Here is a 22122-nt window from a genome sequence, read left to right as displayed (position 1 = left end):
ACTATAATCCAGTTTAGGCTAGGTATTGTGTCGTATTGCATATCACTCACACCAGCCAATCAGGGGCGATTCTGTATCCCTTTAAAAGATCTGCTGTGTTAGTCACGCCTTTCTAAATATAAAAGTGTTGACTTTCTACTGAGTCTCAGTCTGAACGAGATTAACAGTATACTATGCAATTAACTAAATCCAGGGCAAAGCCTTAACATCGTTACTATTTGGTGGTTAGACGAAATATTTTCGACAGAAGATGTCATTTGAACAAACAAGCTTAGATAATTTGGACAAGAAAGTATGTGAAAAATGTTACAGAGAGAGTATTTATTTATTTATTTATTTATTTGATTGGTGTTTTACGCCGTACTCAAGAATATTTCACTCATACGACGGCGGCCAGCATTATGGTGGGTGGAAACCGGGCACATTCCCATAGAAACCCACGACCATCCGCAGGTTGCTGAAAGACCTTCCCACGTACGGCATGAGAGGAAGCCAGCATTAGCTGGGCTTGAACCCACAGCGACCACATTGGTGAGAGGCTCCTGGGTCACTACGCTAGTAGTGGGAGAGTATGTTACATGCTACTGGTCGGTAGGCATATGACGTTTTGATTTTTACTGTTACATAACGTGTGACTTGGAAAACAACCAAATGAATTTGGCAGTGGAGTTATTATATGATTTTACAGGTCTTTTTTTAAAGTGTACCAAAATTACCTCTCCAGCAGTTCATTCTTCACTGAGGAGTCCGTGCCCAGATTGGAGAATCCTCGGAATGACGGTAGAGTGTAGCCCCGATCACCTGACCCACGTCCGAGAAAGTCCGAGATGGTGGCGAGACTGTGTCTGTCGGCAGAAACATCAGGAATACAAGAGGAAGGTCTGTTAAATGGCGCACGACTAGGGTTGGAGGGAGAGGGTGGGGGTTTTAGGCGGTCGGTGGGACTTCCGGGCAAATACCGGCGACCAAGTAGCCGCAAGAGTCTTAATCCCGGATAGCGTTGGTAGGGACTTAGGAGAGGTGGGGGAGGGGCTGGCAGGGGACACCGCCGTCTGCGTGTCCCGTAGGCCCACAGGTAATGCCGGTGGCACCAGCTCTTCTCTTGGCGTCCATTTTCATGCAGTGTATAAACCTATCGCTCACAGCTGCGTGAAATACACGTTAAAAGGCTAGGTGGTCTGTCTGAAGCCACAGATCACATATGACCCGAAGACCTTATGATATTTACAGACGCAGCGTTGTTTAGACACGGAGGGGCGTATAGCCGAGACGTCAGCTGACCAAAGTTCTCTCCACGTGACATGGAAAAAAAGACAGGAGGAGATGTCGATGACCGGGTTCTTGTCACTGACAGTTATCACCCTGGGACGAGAGTTTGACCTGTTTATAACTATGACAACATTTAACTCAAGCCACGTCACATAAACAAACAACAGGTGAAGGCAGTAAACTATAAACTCGTACACAAATGATGTCACCCTCTCACTCATCGGTAAACTATGGGGTAAACAGCTATAAATCTTCGTATAGATGAATGGAGACCAGCAGTTTCACTGATGATGACTTCCTAAGATTTCGAGCTAGAATATCCTCTTAGCAGTTTTGCATCATATACATGCATATAGGCCAGCTGACACTTAGTTCAACCAAGACGGCTTCAGAAAATTTAAGTCTACAGATAAAAATTTGTTTCAATACAAAGCCTGCATTAGATAAAAAATAATCATGTGGAAATGAAATACACCTGAATTTGTATAGTATGGCGTTTTCGCTGTGATATCGAGGTTATCCGTCCATTGAAATGTCTGTTAGTCGGGTAAACATTTAACATCCTTTGTTGCAGCATGGGTCATTTACTTAACGGTGGTCCTGAGTGCAGGGCGACATCAACTTTTGAGAGGAATTGCCAATTTGTGCTTGTTTTTACAGGTATAGCTGACGTGACGCGCACGCGCAAAGCTAGTGTTACAAACAACATATACACCACACAAGAATACATCAACATGCAAGGTGTAGACTTATCTATGTGCGAGATAATGGATAGCCCATGCAGCCAAATAGTCAACGGCAAGCAGCGACCACTTGTGTTTGCAGGCCATCTGTAAAGCTTGCAAAGTGGGACGGAAAATATGCTGCAATGGGACGGGGCAATCAAGGATGGGAACACTGCAAGAGAAGTGTCACTGACCCTAGAGTTATCTGAAGACCACAGTAGAGACCAGAGGTAGATTGAATTAGTGACCCTGCTATGAAACACAAATATGTCCCCTGACAAATGGCGTGCAAGTGCAAGTGATCACGTGCAACCGTTATGCTGATCAGTTCTTTTAAACATAGCTTGGAAACTTTGTTTTATGTTTTATGGAAATGAGTCTTGCGATTATCGACTTGGAACGCCGCCTGAAGGTCTGCAAGTGGTATGCGAACGTCGGACTTGACATCTAGATCCATATAAAAAATTAAGTAAAAAGTTTCAGAAATAAAAGGAGATGAGAAACCTTTCTAAACAGGAACTCTTTCACAAAACTTTGTAAGTGCATTTTGTGGGAACTTGGGAGATAAAGATGTGTAGGTGATGACGTCTGTTACAGATTTTAATACTTGGGTGCAGTTTATTTCATGCAAAATAGGCTACCTTCTCTAAACGTGAAGTTTGTCAAAAGTGACTGGAGAGACACTTGAACACGACTGCAAGCAAATCTTGCTCTGTAAGGCGTGGTTTCGACTTACGTGAATTGCACATCACATTTTAATTCATTTAGATGTTAGCAGTCCATCACCTAGAAGTATGCAACTTCCCTACAGCTAGTCTCCACGGCATATTACTCAGGTAACGTCCTGTGCAAAAGCTCGAAACTCCTGGTGGAGAAACATGCCAACCTCTTGGGTTGAAATTGTGACCTAAATAATGGGAAATCTAGTGTAAACGGCTCCTACAAGAACTGCTCACACGCTGAAACCGAACCTCCGTATTTAAAAACTACGATTTCGCTAATCATTGTTCCTATGCAGTTAAGAACCCACTGACTATTTTTATATTTCCAAGCAACTCTAAAACAGTTGCTATCAAAGACATTGTTGTCCTTCGTTGTCGTAATTTTCTAAGTCTTTTTCAACACAACAGCGTTTTAAACATTTTTTCCCACCATACATCAGCCATTTCTCAAACGTTTGCTGTGCAAATAGAGAGAAAAAAAGATATGGCTGTGCAGATACCTCACAATATTGTGTTAGATATCGAAGAAAAGTGTAAGAAGCCGCGGAGACTAACTATAGGGAAGTTGAACACACCTTAACAATGAACTTCTGGTGCTAGCTATACAATACACACATGGACTTGACGATAAGTTCATGACGACGATAAGAATGATTTATATTCTACGCCATGCTCAAGAGTACTTCATTTATACGATGGCGGAGATAAGATTGAGTACAACGACTTGCAAAACAAGTACAACGCTCAAATGAGATTCCAATTTTGCATCTGCCGGCGGTGTAACACAGAAAGAGTTTAGGAAATTCTCAGTTGACATAAGAATCTTGGTACTTGCAGAGTCTAGTATGAACTGTAGGATGGCTATATATCTTTAAATGAACGTCAGAATTTGGAATGTCACAGAAATGATACAGGCCAACTTCAGATTTTCTGAAATGACTAAAACTTAATTTTCTCAGCAATATGCCTAAAAGAAAACTGGTTTATATAATATATTGCAGCAAATTCCATTTAAGGTTTGACATGTTTCACATGGGATTCCCGTAGCTCTTGCTAAGCGAACCAAAGTCGTCGTAATCATTTATTTATTCGCAGGTTGCTGTCAGACCTTCCCGTGTACGACCGGAGAGGAAGGTGGGATTGGTTGGAAGCTGCAAGGTCATTGCGCCGTGCTAGAGTGCTAATCCCCTCGGCCTCCTGTGGGTTTAAGTGGGGTCGTTAAGCCTGGCCGCTGGAGAGATATGGGAGTTTACTGCCGGTCCTTGATTGTCGTTTAAACTCAAGCTTAAAAACTGTCCACGCGTTCGATGACGGTCAGCGTGCCTGACAAACCGAACGATATACGTACTACATTGGTAAAAAAACAAATGGTGTTAAACACCTAGTTGGGCTACCCAAACGGAAAAACCGTTTATGGTCACCAAGGCCCCACAAAACGGTAAGAGCGGGAAAATTTATACAAATTCCTTGTCCACAGCGGGGTTTGAACCCGCATCTCGAGCGTCGTGGCGATTGAATGGCACCTTAACAGCTGTCCTCCCGTACGTGAGAAGGTCTTCCAGCAACCTTCGGATTGTAGAGGGTTTCCTCCGGGCTGTGTCCGGTTTCCTCAAACCAAAATGCTGGCCGCCATCGTATAAGAGAAATATTCTATAGTACGGCGTTATACGCCAATCAAATAAGTAAATACAGAAACGACAAGCTCCCCAAATAAAATAAATCAGCAAATAAATTTTCCACGGTTTAATTGACTGCATTTTGCTCATTATGTAGCTTCCTCCGTATACCCGGTCTCATGGACACATGCTGCCACTGAAACAGGATATTTACTGATCATCTCAGGCTATTCCGCTTCCTTAAGACATCCTTCCATCTACTAAGCTTTCCACGGCGGCTGACATATACAATGGTTTAATTATGGATCGAATACAACTCGTCAAGGTCTTGGCTATATACTCATGCATGTAAGATGCTGGAGACGCCGCTCTTGAATTACCCCCCTTACCGTGATCCACTCCACAGAAATACCTTTGCAATGTTGCCTTGCACGCGACAGGTAATTCCATTAGCTGGACAATTCCCTTGCTGCATGGTTTTCTGGAACAGAAAGGATGCTTCTCCAGTCTCTTTATTACGCCGGTGAGACGATATGCAAAGGCCAAGGTCTCTCCACCTTGTACACATAGGTTTTGAAAGAAACTTTTCCAGCGGGAATTGCGGCACGTCTACAGCCTAGAGATGATGGCACTACAACGAAAATCGTACTTTACGGTGCGTCTGCGTGGGTTTGAGAAATGACATTTTATGGTGACAAGCTGCTATAAGACCAATGTCTGAACAGAACATGCGTGGAATCACGCGATATCTCCATATGATCAACAACATGATTTTCTGGCCTTTACTGTAGTCTATAATGGTAAACTATTGGACACCTTATCACCGCACGGATAACATATAGGCTGAAGACAAATACATGTGGCTTTCCCAGTGCTACCGACAAATATAAGAAGATAAAGCTAAATGTATGTCTAAATGCTAAATTTTTTTACTATATGATGAGTAATGGAAAAGAGACACAAATCTAAACAGATACAATTAAACATTTCTTTTGTTATTTGAAACAAAAAAGGATACAAGCTTTTACTGCCAAACACAAATGTAGAGAGGTACATCTAAACATGTTTCGAGTTCCAAATTTACAAAACAGGAATACAAACTTCAGCCCGTAATAAAGCCTTTAGTTACAATCCGTTTAACAGAAGTTTTATTAACATTCCTGCAGACCGTCTAGCATCAGTTTTATTACTGTTCAATGTAAATGTGCCTGATGCACAGGATTAGACCTTTACAAGTCCAGAACAACAGTACTCCTGGTATTGTAACGGTATATACACGTACAATAGCTGGCACCACCCGCTCATACATACAGACGTATACATGTGTAATTAGCTAGTGTCAAGGTCAGTTATACGAATGTACATCTTCAAATCTAGTGTCTTGGTATGAACATAACACCAGCTTCATCGTAAGTCTTGAAACGTTAAATACATGTATACTAGTTAGATGGCTATACCACACTTGACAGTATTCACATGCATGGTCAGAGATGGAACTCTCTTCAGAGCTGAACAGAATTTCATAGAGCGTATCAGGGCCATTGTGTCTAGTGTCATTCTAGTAGAGCCATAATGATGAAAGACAATCATAAATTCATAATCCCTACAGCGCATGCGCCGCTCTCTACGTTCGCTTCATATTACTGACCTCAACAGACAAGCTTGACCTTTGGAGCTCTTCAGACGCACGTAGGCTTGTTTAGGCTTAGGCTCACCACCTGTATCCGGAACTATTTAATCGGCATTCATCAAAACAATTATTCCAGGTTTTGGTTAGAATCATGCTGTACATGCTCTAGATAAAGAGAATGCATAAAGTATTACATTAGAATCGCTGAGACGGATTGTTTGTTATTTCACTTCACTTCCTGCCTCATCACCGTGACCTCAGTGACCTCGGCGTTGTTCAAGATTTCTCAACAACATTTGCTATTGGTGGCAGCGATGTAAAAGAGTAAGGGGAATGTTATGGATTTTCGAGAATGAATCTATCGTAGAACTGGTAACCTACACAAAAACGCGTAGTTTAGAACAAATTTTTGGCAGATATACATATACATGGCAATTTCAGTTTGTTTTTTTCAGTGGTCAGTTATAAATGGTGTTAATAACTGGATTTATTGGCACATAGTCTCATGATCAGAACATTACAGTCTTCTATACGTTGCACAGACGAAATAAATGCATCTGTAACTGAATGGACACTTTCAATGCAGAAATAGAAGGTAGTTAACACATCAGTGATATTGAATATATGTGATTTTTGCCCAGAGAACACACAAACCAGGGGGAGCAATTACACATGTCTTTTCGTGTCCTTACTACCACTGCTTGGCCGTTGACAATACGTGTCATTTTTCATCTGTATGAGTGTTCGATTTAAAAGTCCACGCATCGCTACGTTTATAAGAACTTTCACCATAGGCCAATGCAGACAAAAGATTAAACAAGAACAGCCTTGGCCACTGTTTACAGGACGTGTTCTAAACCAGTTAATGTCGCCCTTTAACACAGATGACAAAGATATAACTTAGTACTAGAATATCCACAGTTATATTTCCTCAACCAGGCGTTTAAAGAGCAAATTAAAAAGCCTTGCCCTAACAGATGTAACCCTTTCATACTGATGTCATGAGTGTTAACTTTCTGCTAAATGCACTGTACAAAATATTTGTCATCGCATTAGTATACAAAGATGATATGAACCATGAGTAATATGCAATATTACCGTTAACAACGGTAACAACGGTAACAACGTTAATAATTATAATAATAAAAACATAGTGGGCTCAGAGTAAATAAATAATATCACTGGTTCTCAGACACGCTGATGGGTTTGTGCAGGAAAAAACATTCATTAAACCATGGGTATGCGGATGCGTAGGTCGTGATAAGCAATCATACAAAGCAACTTAGCGCTGTAGATAGCAAAGAAAATTTGAATATCGCTGGTGAGTAAACAGTGCTCATTATCGCTGAAGAATAACAAGCTTATATGTCATTAGATAAAGAAACGTTCAGCCTTTATAGCCGTTTAGCATGCATATCTCGCACGTAATACACTGTTTGTATCGGGTGTGTTGTTTTTTTGTGGATGAATTTTGAGTGGTATATACGTATGTTTTATACAGAAGGCCAACATTTAACATATGTTTTCGTTATGCTGCAATTTTTAAGCATGCAGAAGGGCACTGGGACAAGTATTACGTAAGACATTTGAGTCGTGCAGTCTAATTCACTTCTTTGCCCTATGCATCCCTTGAAGACCACAAGATTCAAACTTATTCGACGGCGGCCAGCGTTATGCTGGGAGGAACCCACGATCATCCTCGCAGACTGCTGGAAGATCTCCCCATGTACGGCTGGAGGGGGGACCAGCATGAACTGGACGTGAACTCTAGGCGACTCCTTTGGTGAGAGGCTCCTGGGTCATTACGCCGCGATGGCAGACCTAAACGCCTCGGCCACGGCGGCCTCTAATGTACTGAATATCGGAAACTGGATACTGTATAAATATCAAATATGATCCCGTCTTCTCACTGAAATCCTGGAGTATTTACTTCATGCCAAACCACACGATTCGGGGATTACGGGCGATAAGGACCGTGCTAAATTATACATCACTCTTTTGTTTACAACATCAGTTGTAACAGCCATTTTATAAATGTTAATCGGATTCCTGGGCCTAATCAATAAATATGGAGCATTCCAATCGGTAGTATACAGCTTACTGCCGTCGTGTGGCGTCACATCAACCCAATTTAGAATGTATGAAGTTTTTCATTCTCATGAATAGCTTGCAGATCAGGGCACCATTTTCAAGGTTAAATATCTGTGGTATTTGGTACGGTAAAACTTCATTTAAAAAGGTCATAGATCATCAACTTAAACTAGTCAAGTGCAATATCATAATAAAGATGTACACTTAATACTTTTCTTAACTTAACTTAATACGGGACAGGCAAACTATCATGAAACATTTTATCCACTTGGTTATCATTGATAGGGGACTAATACCAGTGCATTATGGCGGCAATCTGAATGGGATATTGTTCTGCATGCATATACATACACAAGCTCCATCCATGCTATATAACCACCACTATATAACCATGAGTCCGAACAGCAATTCATTTACGTCTAACAGTTGACCTGCTGTTCAGTTTCACGAGAAACCTGCAGCTTGAAACTTTTTTTTTTCACTTGTAAGTTTTCACGTGTTCAAAAATGATTGTGATAACTTTGCAGTGTTTGTTTCTTGTTTTGACATTGTTAAGTATCCATAGCATATTATAATTTGGATACTCTTTAAAATTACACGTCTAGAACATTTCTTGTGTCTTTTCAGTATCATTATAAACTTCCTTAGTTCTTTGGTTATTTGTGTTAAACGTCCATTTGGAAACTGACCTTAACGGTTCTTGACCCGGGACGTTCACTATCGGTGATGATTTATGTATAAATCTGTGCTATGGCCAAATTTAGTTAGATTTCTGTCTGACCTTATTTACTGAACCGGAAGGTCCAATAAAGCTGAAAGCGGGACTGTCCGTCCTGATGCCTTTGTTTAATTAAGTGAATTAAACTTTCACACACACTATATATATATATATATATATATATATATATATATATATATATATATATATGCACAAGCCTTCGCATGACAGCTTGAATGACAACAGTGGGAAAAGTAACCTAAAACTGCCCTACGGATCTAGGGATCAACACAGGCGATAGGCTATGGCCAGACATCTGGCATTCCCATTAAAAGTCTTCTATATTAGAAATCCCCATCCTGGGAGACGGAAAGACGAATGTCCATGAATATGTGATAAAATATCAGCCTGACATCGTGTATCAATTCTTACAACGGTTCTCTTGTAAGGCGCATTAGCATATAGAGAACAAGCGTAATTTAATATCTACCCTAAAGTCTGAAACTCGTTCCATACTGTGATCGTAAAAACCACGGACAAAGCAAATAAGGAGGGAACAACCACCTGAGGTTGGATAAATGATGGAGTAAGTTACAACTCACTTGATATGGGCTTGTAATTTCATCATGTCCAGCCGTGATAAATGATGACGGCACGCCTTCATTACCCAAACACACGTCACGACATTTGACTAATTAGCAAATGTCAAACTGGCCGAATATGATATAAATATAAGAATGATATACGCATTCATTCCAGGGAATATTGTCCTTATTTGCTCACTCGGAATAAGATTAATTCTTCCCGCAGCCAAATTGTCCCTGACCAGTGAGGTCGTTGGCTCGAATCCAGGCCCCGCCGGCTGTTTTGGCTGCAAATTTACGTGATGTTTTCAGGACATCCAAGTTTTAACTAAGCCGCCCTCGCAGATGTATTTTTTTATATGACCTAAGGCACTTAAAAACAATCATATAAATATTCCAGTGACCGATTCCAAGAAAATTCTTAACTGCACGAGTCAAATTTAATAGACTACTAAGATATTTCCTGGATTCCACATGTAAAATTTGAAAAAAATCTAAGCGTTGTAGCTAAAAGCAAATACGTCACAGTTTAAAATTCCTCCAGGCACTAAAAATTAATCATTTATTTGACACCCTACTCAAGAATATTTGACTTATACGACGGCAGCCAGCATTATAGTTGAAGGAAACCGGGCAGAACCAATGGGAAACCCACGACTATCCGCAGATTGTTGGCAGACCTTCGCACGTAGGCCTACGGCCGGAGAGGAAGCCAGCATCAGCCAGGTTTATCAGAAAGTGTAAACAAATTCACAGAAACGCTAGGTAAATACAAGAAAACGATGTGAGAGATTTATGATTAGTACATTTGACGAGCTTATGCCTGAAGTAATCGTAATAAGATTCCTAACAAGGCTTTGGTATGGTTATTCAGGGATTGCTTAGTCAGCGACTTTGACAAAGACTAAATGTTCAGACAATCTGAATGTTGGCCAGGTCCAGAGACGCAAGGGTGGATAACTCTCTACACTATACTGAAAACAATTGCTAAATTTATAATTAAAAAAGAAATTGGACAAGTAGGAATGCAAGATGTCCATGCGTAGACTGTCTGTCAGTTGTAACTGAGACCGGTATTTATTTAATTACTTATTTATTTGAGTTACTGGTGTTATACGCGGTTCTCTAGAATATGTCACTCACATGACGGCAGCCAGCATTATGGTGGGAGGAAGCCGTGCAGAGCCCGGGGGAAAGCCACGATAATCCGCGGGTTGCTGGGAGGCATTCCCACGTACGGCAGAAGAGGAAGCCAGGACTTGAACATCCCATCCAACAATCGGGTAAGCCATAGCTGGATTTGAACGCCCGATTTTTTTTTCTTTTTGTGGCGTCTGTCAACAGTGCTTTATAGCCCTTCATATTAGATAATAGTAACAAACCAGTTACATGTATGTAAGATGAGTTGGCTAAATTCCGGTCTCTATTCTCAACACATCACTGACGCGTCATTAATTGAACTCTACTTACATGTTGTCAGGACATACCTGTTTCGTCCACCTGTTGTTATATACACATGACATTTTAATGTACAAGATTAAAAAAATTCATAATATATATATAGATAATAATAGATATTTAGCAGGTACGTCTAGACCTGTTCAATACTTATACACGAGTAAACGAGGGAAAGTTTCTGCGAACTGCAAACATATAAACTGGATCAGAAATATTTATTGTTGGACCGAGATTATACGTCTACAGATAGGGAGGAAGGGACAACAGTGTGTACTGACACTAAGAGAGCTAAAGGCTTTGTCGCATATCATTCTTGAACGATTCAACCTTGTCAACCCCAGTGCAGTAAAATATGTGAGTGTCAGTGCGTGTGTGTGTTTGTGTTCAATACACATAAATACACGGCGGCTGTGACAAATAAGACAACCCAGATCGTGGTACCCGGAGGGTAAACATTAATCAGTGAGTTTTATAACCGGTGGTAACGATCTCTCGTCAACAGGCATCAGCAGATAATGACTGTATAGCTAACCGTAATTAAGAAGTATAACGGTCTGACATGAATGATTTTGGATACGCTCTGCTATAGGGCTGCAGGGTCTAATTCTATAATGATTTAAAGCGACACACAAAGTTACTGACTTGACACGCGGATTTATCATACTTTAAATACACACTACACGGACAAAATTAAACAAATTAGTGTTACTATTTACGTAATCAGTCGAAACCATCTGCACAGGTCAGCTCAGAAATTAATTAAGTTTGTGCGTACATACCTCTTCAGCTGGGAAAACTTCACTGACATCTCAATACTGTTGATTAGACTTGAACGACCACAAATTTTGTGAAATTCGACGTCTCGGTGTACGCGACTTGACCACTTCGCCCATCAGTGGCGATCTTCCTCGTAGATAAATGCCTCTCGTGCCTTGTTTTCGTCAGGTGACACACGCAGAATTACCGTTTGCAATCAGTCAGTACAAGGGACCCGCTGAGAAGCGGTATAGTCAACATCAATCAAATCACGACATAAAACCGCCACGGTGACACCGAAAAAATAACTGGGTCAGCTTCAGCTACGATTTTCCACAAAGTGAGAGGTATCTATAATTAAATCGGTCCGCCAGTTACAATTGTAACCACGCGTGGTCTGAAGAAATTAATGCAATTTGCCTATGGACGTATATATGTACATATATAGACTCTCTCTAATTGTCACGTACATGTAAACACGTACAGTGAGACTCAGGTATACAGCATCGTAATTCCCTGTCACCCCACAATTAAGACTTGTTGCGATCGTGCACAGCAGTGATCGCTCCTTGGCTAAGCTTTGTTAAGTTCCATTCCCTCTCGGGTGAACACTCTTGAACGAGAATCGTTGTTAACAAGTCCGCTCGGAAATCCCCAGCTGTAGTTCTCAGCGGGTTACGCACCGCCAGCGTCCATGATGTGGAGTGTGGCTAGGGGGTAAACACGACAGTCAAGCCGCTGTACCGCTATGTAACAATGCTTCACACGTGCGCGGCTTCGGGAGAGCATTGGAGTTGCACAACGATACATACACTGCCTCCAAACTGCCTGTGTTCAAGTGAATACGTCCCCCTCTCTCTACGTCGCTGTGTTCGTTTTTGTCTACCGTACTTTCACACCGTTGAATGAATTCTCGATGCAGCTGTCGTGTAACTCGCCATGCGTGTAAATCCGTACATTTCCAACCTCCAGTTGATATTCACATGTACGTACGTATTTAATTTCCCGGTCACCGGGTCATATGAATATCTCATGTACGTTTCAGTTTTACTGTTATTTCTCATCACGTATAGCGAATCTCAGCCTCTCCACCATCCTATGATTCTTTGATTGATATGGCAGATACGTTTCCTTTGTCGTGTGAATGACCGTAACATTTATATTCGTCCCCTGTTTTTGCCTCCTTCCCTTACTAAGACGAAAGTCTGGAGCTGTGTTGGGTATATTGTAGGTATCGAATCAACATATCATCCATATCATGTTTGCTTGCATTGCTCGGATCACCTGTTGGATATTCCTCAACACGGCCACGTTTGATAGTATCTTTGTTTACTATAACGACTCTAGAATACAATTATGTGGAAGGCACCACTACTACTATGCGCTTCTTCTTTACGTGTGTATGTTACAAAGTTAACGCAGACACACCTTTTCTGTTCCGTTATCGTGGAATGATCAACGTTTCCGTTTGCCTGGTCCCAGACTATTCTTGTCTAAGCTTGACCTCAAACTGAATGATGTACAGAAATGAAAACACCGTTACGTATACATGATCCCTTGTTCCCGCTATCCTGGCCCTTGTATCATGTGTAGCATTCCGTTAGTCTGATAACGGACTATTTCCATTTATCCGTTATCAAGTCGTTGCACTTTTTGTTTACAGGACAGTGCAGATTTCCGACTCGTTGGTCAAAAGCCGGTTAACCATTCCACTTGTCTGATCACAGGCCCGTTGACTTCTCCGTTTGTCTGATCACAGGCCGGTTAACTTTTCTGTTCGTCTTATCACAGGTTAACGAGCTTTTCTGTTAGGTTATTACACTTTCCGTACGCATTTTCCCATCGTTTGACACGCTTTTCCACTGTCTCACTGGTGCGGTATAGGCACAGTTGCTTCCTTAAGCTCGTCGCCTTAACGCTTTATTGCTCATCCACTTACCACTAACACACAGCCTTGGTGAAGGAATCTGTATACTAAGTAGCTATATGCTACTGGTCCCAGTACAACAATCACATGAGTACATGCAATAAACCAATAAACGTTTAACGGTACATGTAAATGATCTCCAACCGTTAGTCCTGTATAAGCATAAACCCCTTATCTCTGCGTCTGTATTTTAGCTACATGTAGGCGTCAGGGAGTAGGCTTCATCTTTCAACATTCGATCTGCAGCCCAAAGACTAACCTTAAAGCCCAGGTCAGTCACCGGGCCATTCGGCCCACAGACACCCACAGAATGGAACTCAGACCAGCTGGTCTTTGTTTTTCTGCCTACGGCAGTTGGCTACCAATGCGGAAGTTAGGAATGTCTTCCTATTATACATTTTACAAAGCACTCGGGTCAAGAGAAAGGAAGCCGTGGAGAAGTACGACCTAAGAGACACCCTGCCTCAGCGAACATACAACAGCCAAGAGCTTCCTGATAAGCTACCGAACGCTGTTTGTTTTTAAATGACCTCGCGCCTGATTTTTTGCAGGTAAGCCTATCACAACCATGTCAACAGGTTAACCCGGACTTCTTTACATGCACCCAGTTCTCTTTCGGCTTAAGACTCTTCTCAATAGCTTTTACTCCTGACCGGAATGCAACACAAAGCGGTCTAAGAGGGAGATACAGATAGCTGGATCATGCACGATCTCCTCCATTCTTCCCTAACTATTTGTTTTTCCCCCGTCGATCTGTTGTTAAAATTCCTCCCTGCACGTCATGCGCAATTTGTATTTACACTTATTCATCTCTAGAACTGAAAGAATTCCATGTTAAAGTGAGGAATCGACCGCATCCCTCTGCCACACAGAACTTTCGTTTAATAAAGTCTTGTTTCTAAAATTTAATATTTATTTTTTATATTTTTTGTATAGCTGTTTGATTGGTCGTACTTAAGGTTACATGTATTTCAATTATGCGACAGTTGTAGGCTTTGTAGGAAATCGACGGAAACTACCGCACCTCTTAGATATATAGATCTGACAAATCCACTGACAGAAGCCGGCAACCGCATTAGTGAGAGAGCTTACTAACGCGCGCGTCCCGGAACACATCGGTCAATAGCCATAGTGGTCGGAACACATTTCAGTCAATTTCAGACATTGCTCTATGTATGTGTCTTTAAAATTATTACAATAAAGAAAGCACAAAATGAAGTAATCATCAGCGGATTAAAGACACCTGTAAACTATAACCAAAATAACTATCTACACGTGCATTTATTATTATGCATTTGTTTTTATCAAATGTATTCAAATGTTTGTATTCTTCTATAGGCACTTGGCAACGGCATTATACGCACATCAGTGGCGTCGAAAATTCAGAGCTGAATTAGCTCGACAGCTCATTTTATGCCAGCATGAGAAGGCATTGCACTAGAATTAACCCAAGTGTACATAATTGGCATCCAATTTTATCAATATGGTCTATAAATCCCTTAACGGAATTAACTGCAATTCATTTACAGTCAGGAAAAATTCTAAAGGCAATTTTGGGCTAGTTTTGAAAAGTCATTTCACTAACGCATACTTACCCTTTGGTCTCTTTGAAGATTTTCAATTTTTTTCACCTATTTCCGACCTGGATGACACTTAGGGTAAACTGTACTATGCCCATAGAACGGACCGCTGGCAAACATTCTTAGCATTCCTATGCGGCCCATAACTGATTACCACATAGACAGGCCACTTCGTCAGCCCCTTTAATTTTACCGTATAAGAAGAAAGAGTGTAATGTCAAGACAAACAGTAATTAACGCTCAGACGGAATTCCATACTCCACGCATGGCTCCTACGTGGAGCAACCTCTGCCACAAGTGCACAATTCACGTCGCTGACAGGTTCCGAACAAGTGGTCACGCTAATGGCAATGGTTTGAAGAGTAAGCGACAGCTAGAACTCTAACTTATTGATTATATTCGGTCCTCTCTCTTCTGAACACTAGTTCTTGTCGATAGCTAATCGATATTCTATTTCACTGCGTGTATAGATTTACACAGTAATAATGTGCTATGCTATTGTCTCTATTGCTCTGTTACTGACCATCAGTTGCACCTAATTTCCGGTTGTAGATCGAGGAATCGCAAGATCTCTACTGCTTTCGTGGCCGTGATGAGATTTGTCGCGTCTTTTTGGTCGTGAGAATTGGCAATCCCATAAACCCCGTATTTTGATTAGAATGCTTCAAATTCAGAGAAATAAAAAATTGTGTCAGCATATGTTACAGATCGAGGGATACTCATGATGACAGAAAAAAACAGTGCGTCATTTGTAGGGGATATTGAATAAATGATAGTGTATTAAGCGCAAGGCGCCACGTTTCACCGTTTACACCCATATGCACGAGAAAACAGTGTGGTTGGGTAAAACATACTCCTCACAGCGCATGCCCCGCTCTCAACGTTCGCTTTACATCACTGCCAACATTAGCAAATTTTGTTCAGAAATCTTGACCAACGTCTCATCATCGGGCAGGATGTGCTGTTACAAAACATAAAAACTCTGTCTCAATCATTGTTTCTACTGATACTGTATACACATGCGTTCTCTTTATGTGAACTAGCCTGTGTGCAGCATGATTCTAACCAACACCTGAAAATTGTTTATGGATGAATGCTGACTGAATAGTTGTGAACGAGGCTAAGCTTAAACAAGCCCACGTTCATCGCACAGACTCCACAGGCCAAGCGTTTCTAGTGGTGGCAGAGATGTAGACGAAGCGTAAAGCGCTGTAAGGAGTATGCACGTGAAGTACTGAAGTCGCTATCTCAACAAGAACGCCACAACTATAGTCAAGCCTATTCTAGGATGCTGAAATCCCGTAATTTTGTCAGGATTTAAAGGGACTTTAGTTGTCGTGCACACGTTGATGATCAAAGACTTATCAGTGACAGGGGAAATCGGGGGTAAACCTATCAGGAGTAATGGCGACTCGCCAACTGTTCCCCATTTACATCCATGAGTCGACCTCGCTAATTGTACTTTATACATAGATTATCCATGTATACTACAAGGAAACCGCTGCCTGCTTTCGCAATCTTTTGACCATATGTAAAACATGTTTTAAATATTACAGGTGAAAATGGGTCTATATCACTAAATAGCATAAACATAACCGATAACATAAACTGCATAGTTAAAATGGAAATTGCATTATATCATAGTTTTTAAAGATTTATATTTTCTAGGATTTTAAGCAATTACGACCACTGGATTCCTAAATAAACCTTATCCAGACGTTTCGAAAATACTGAAAAATTGTAGTTTTGTGGATAGAGATCGGCTTTACTAAGAAATGCCTCGAAGCAAACTGCGTGTAAATGTACATTATATGATTGCTTTTCATCTATACATGTGCAAATGTTTTCAGAATACCTATCGGGTTATGCTTGCCGCTTTACCTAATGGATGCATGAAGGTGTACATAGGATGTATATGTATGTAATACCAAATATGTTCACCACACATATACCTTTCCTATTACATGTACCAGCGTGAATAATTCTCTTACCATCAGTGCTTGCCTCTTTTTTTGTCTGCCTTGAGCTTAAAATTTCCAAGCATCAACCCTATTTCGCTTCCTGTTTCTACCACATACCCTTGTAATGACTTGGCTGTTGTAGTGCCCATGTGGCGTTCAGTTCATTTATGTATTCTCTGAAAAGCACCTGTTGAAGATACCTAGGCTGTTCTGTACTTCAGTCGATAGACCGTTACGCTGATTGTTAATCCAAATTTACCTTTATGAAGATGGCCAATTTAAAAATTTTAGGAATGACTGGGGTTAGGACTGAATCTGGATATCTAGCTTTAGAGGCAACCATTGCGGTCTCTTCTGGACGGAGTATGGTACCTTATTGTTATATATCCTGGGCTGTATATAATCTTTGTATACTAATCAAATGTAGCTTAATCCAATGTAGCAATACGTATTCTATATCTATGTATATACGTACACGTGAAATCAACAGGGACAATAAAGTTCGCTTAGTCGCTTATTTTGTCACCACGATTAATTTTACAAACATTTAGCATTCCAGACTGTAGTTGAGACCTCTCCCTTAAAACTTAGTCTAATCGTGGTGGTACAGATGATCTTGAATGTGTGAAGAACAACTAATACATTCATTTCCTACTGCTTTAATAGCAGTCTGCATATATACATGAAACAAGAAAACAACAAGAGAGGGTATGCACTTGAATGTATACTAGTCGATGCTTTCGCTTTTGATGTTCTCACCACCACATCGAAAACCTCAACCGCCTCGTGTTTTCACCTTGCTCTCACCACGATATGGCTGAAATATTGCTGATGTGGCGTTAAACCATAATCATTCATTCATTCATTCGATGCTTTCGCTATGTTTGCCTTCACTAATAACCTATGCTGCAGGCGAGAGTAAAAGAGGAAGATCTAGGAAAGGCATTTTAATTGATATGCTTTCCAGTTGTTTTACAAATTATCTTTACGGTATCGTTCTTAAAGAAATTCATCTTAACAGTACAGCATCTGTCGTTTTGGTTGCTTCAGATACCCCCAAAAAAATGGAGTGAATGATGTCGTATTTTGTGAAAAAAAACCCAAAAAACTGTGGAGAATTATTTGTCCAAGGCGTCTCAGGCAGATACAAGGATACCCGCAGGAAAAGTGTAAAACATCTTGAATCTTGCTTTACAGATTCGTCACATTTTGAAACTGCTTTCCCAAAACATGTTATCTATCGGTTTGTGCCGTCTGGGTAAAAGCTATACGTGAAAGTCCACAACAGAACAAAAACGGCACTAATTATAATTGTTGATCTGTTCTGGGATGTGTAAATCATCAGGCTGAATCCATGAACCTGGTTTCAATTCAATACCATGAGCCGTTTTGAAAAAATGTCCGAAAAAATGATTCTTGGCGGACTGGGGGACTGACAGACGACAGGTAATTCCACAGTCCTCTCCGGTATAAGACGTATAGGGGAATAATCAGTCCTTGACAATAAAACCCCTACTTCTATATAACACTTTAAAGTAACACTCTTTCGGTCGTATATAACGGAGGAGTGCCAAGACACAGCTGATTAAATATTTTCCATATTCATCGTAACCCTTATATTTTCACTGCTTCAGTTTAACTGCTTGTATTTTAGCCATCAAAATAAGTACCGTACTCGTGCAGCACCAATTCAGTAAATTGGATGCCATCAAAAATCGCAAGAAGCTCTGACATTCGGAGTATAGCTATTTAGTTTACTTAGGCACACGACTTCTTAACAGTTCCTGGGGAAATATAAAACCAGTATCCCTCTTTAGAGAGGGCGAAGCGTCCATTACAGCAATCATTGTGCTTTGGCACGCAGGGTTATTAGGTATCTTAGACCATAATATGTGAGGTTTATTTACGCAGTTAAGTTTATAAAAGTGTCAGAGTAGGTGGTAACTGCGGCAAAGTAGCCAGAGATCTGCTACAGCGTTTGTAATGAGTATCATAAAACAGATGCAGACGAAACCTTTTAGAGGATTTAAAAGTAAACGTACACCTGGGGATCGGGCATTGCACTGAAAAGTGGAGGGATTCTCTCATATGAAATGGACGATTTTGGATATCAAGGTGCGTTATACCACTCTGATTGGATGACTGAGAGGGGGTGAAATAAATGTGATAGAACGTATAAAAGGGAGCTGATCCTGGTGCTTGCCTTTCAGTCTTAATGATTTATTAGGTGCGGGTTCAAACCCGGCCTTGGACAGGGAATTTGTAGACTAACCCGCTCTCACTGCTTGAGAGACCTTGAGGACAATACGTCCCCATGTATGTGAGTATTTCCGCAGTCATTCACTGAAGGCATCTTGTCTTCCAGCGATATGGTGTGCAAAAATGTGCGTCATATTTGCTATATCAATGTACGTCAAGTTCCTGCGTCATGCACCTGTACGTCACATTTTATTCGTCAGCAGCACGTCACATCTGGTACGTCAGCTATACATACATTTGGTACGCAAACTGCACATCACACATTTTTCACGTACAATTTTTTAATTGTATTTCTGTTGTTTTTTTCTTCTCTCTTTTGCTCTATTTTTTATGCTTCTGTTCAAATTTCCATCAACGTACACATGTTTTTCAGCTGATTCCCTCGTCTTATACACCCATGGAGTGTGGATTGACCAATGCTAATTGGAGCTCGCGTGGGGCATTGCCCTCAAGATTTAACACAGCTTACTGATGCAGTTTTACTGGCATTCAAGTGATTTATTGACCTTCTTCATCCATCTCAAAAGAGGTATAAAAGGGTTTACCGCACCATATATACATCATTTCCACGTGCGCCTGCAAACTGATTCATGCTTCCTTTCTAAATCACAACGTTTGCGTGGATTACTGAAGTAAACTGCCTGTTAACAAGCACCATGTTTTTCTGACTTGAGATTACACTCCTGGGCTAATATTGTAATAACGTCGCTTATTAGACGGTTCCTTTAACGCATGGGCGAGTTATTTGTTTATTTGTTTCATCGTTGACTATAACGCCAATTATACTCAACAGATAAGTGATTATATTTTGCAAGTATTGCTACAGCGGTCGGTTTTGTGTGTATGGAGTTGTGGAAAAGAGCGTCTAGATATGATAAAACAGTCTTGGTGGTTTTCATTTTGAATCAAAGACAGAAAATTACAATCATATCTGATATACAGAGTTATTCGTGTATTTAATTATATTCAATCACAAAACCAGGTTGGTCTTGTATATGCAGACAACTGCGTTCGTATAATAACACTGCAGGAAATATTTTATTAATTAAGTACGAAAAGTCATAAAGCACACATTTACTGTTTACCAGGATTTCGCACCATCGCGACCTCGTGCACAAATGTGGTATAAAAAGTATCCACTCTGGTGTCTGCAGATATATCCGTGCAAATCTCAGCACAACGACGTAGGCAATGTATATACGTTAAATAAACAATTGCCCTATATACAAGCAGACTTGCTATAGACCACATGGATTACAACAAAGTTACCATGTTTACTATTATACACAGACGAAATACTGCCCCTGCGTAGCGTGAAGTCGATATTAATCATTTTTACCCTATATACAACTCTCTGTGTAAGTAGGTCAGAAATACAAACTTAAAATGGTCAGATCGTCAAATGTCAAGATGACTATTCAGTATAACCCTATAAATATGTTGCACTTCCACATCGGCCTACGTATACACACGTTTTGCATGAGTTATTCTTTTATATTTCTCTATATATATGTTAAAGATATTATCCTCACGAATCTCCATTAGTGCAGTGCCTATGTCTCTATATATGCACAATAGGGCCTGCAGACACAGGTGATCTCCATTATCATGTCATTTAAAATAGACCAAACATCACTAACACTCACATATACAGATAAATGACGTGGAATATTATTTATAGTCTTACCTTTTGGCTTCTGTGAAGACGGATAGCATCTTGTGAAAGACGGTCAGATATACGCACGCCCCGTATATACAGTCACAAAAACTGAAAACGTCCAAATGTCTCTTGTCACATTTTGGTATTTATTTACATATGGGCTCGCACCATACAAGCATCTGATGGACGTGTTTACACGAACCTACCGTTTTACCCGAATAACATATGACGAAACACTGCTGCTTGTTTTCTTTTAAATGACTTTAAATCCGGCAACTTGTTCTATATATAGGCTAATGTTTGCTGCCTGACGACTCAAAGTTCCCTCAAGCGGACTATTCAGCATTCCTAATCTAATACATTAAAAAACAGTTTATTTTATTAGGCACTACATAGCTCTTGTTTTTCTACACATTTTTCCCGACAGAGCTTGTCTCCTGGCAGTAAACAACTTACATCAATATGTAGGCCGATACAGGCCAACATAGCGCGGTGCAACATTATATGGCTTAATAAAATACACATGTAAAAATATAGGCCGAGCCATGCATTGGCTACAGGAACTGTGATCTCAGAAAAAGCAGATTTTTATTTTTGCACAAATTATACTTTAATATTTATACATATCTAGAATTTGATCAACAGGTTTAAAGCTTTTTTAGACGTACGCCTGCTGAAAGGAACTATACAATCTTTAGCCAATGTTATGTACATGTGATTATATATGGGTCTATATATGGAAAGTTACTAAAGAGCCAAAACACAATTTTAAGACAAAGAAGCATACAGAGAGGAAACCGAATATCAACACAAATATATCAGCCTTAATTTTATATTTGTTGATACTTTGACCCATTGCAAATGCAGTTCCGAGGTTCATTGTTATTCTTCGCACATAAGTGAAATATTTATTTATTTTACGCCGTCTTCGCATAAATTGGAGACAAATCTCCTTGCCATTTTTATAAAGGCTTACAGGAAACGGGCCGTGGCAAGCCGCTCAAGACGTTTGACTTTCAATCTCTACGTCCCATGAGGCGTAGGTTCATTTCCATCCCCTGGAAGGGGATGATCTAGATTCCCCTGCCTCGGTTGTCCTCTAAACATTGGTACTAATATATTGGTGCTCTTTTGTGTGGTCTTGCATAAAGTTATCAGTCAATATG

The 22122-nt window shown here is 40.5% G+C and overlaps 1 protein-coding gene across 2 annotated transcripts in view; it reads right to left on the bottom strand.

The window, feature by feature from the left end:
- The window catches only part of LOC135482044 (proline-rich protein 5-like), a 40286-nt gene extending 19102 nt beyond the window's left edge, over window positions 1-21184 (bottom strand). Inside the window, exons 1-2 of one of the 2 annotated variants that reach the window (XM_064761870.1) lie at window positions 20984-21184; window positions 717-845 (exon numbers count right to left, since the gene is read on the bottom strand). In XM_064761870.1, the coding sequence (XP_064617940.1) occupies window positions 717-845; window positions 20984-21012 (158 nt within the window). In that variant the 5' untranslated portion in view covers window positions 21013-21184. Of the gene's footprint in view, window positions 1-716; window positions 846-11592; window positions 13572-20983 lie in introns of those variants that run through there. The other variant, XM_064761871.1, reaches the window with a different exon arrangement.
- Window positions 21185-22122: the final 938 nt, after the last annotated feature.

The sequence above is a fragment of the Liolophura sinensis genome, chromosome 1, assembly GCF_032854445.1.
Source record: "Liolophura sinensis isolate JHLJ2023 chromosome 1, CUHK_Ljap_v2, whole genome shotgun sequence".
Taxonomy (NCBI): domain Eukaryota; kingdom Metazoa; phylum Mollusca; class Polyplacophora; order Chitonida; family Chitonidae; genus Liolophura; species Liolophura sinensis.
Note: the sequence above shows the minus strand (reverse complement) of the source record. Positions and strands in the feature narration are given on the sequence as shown.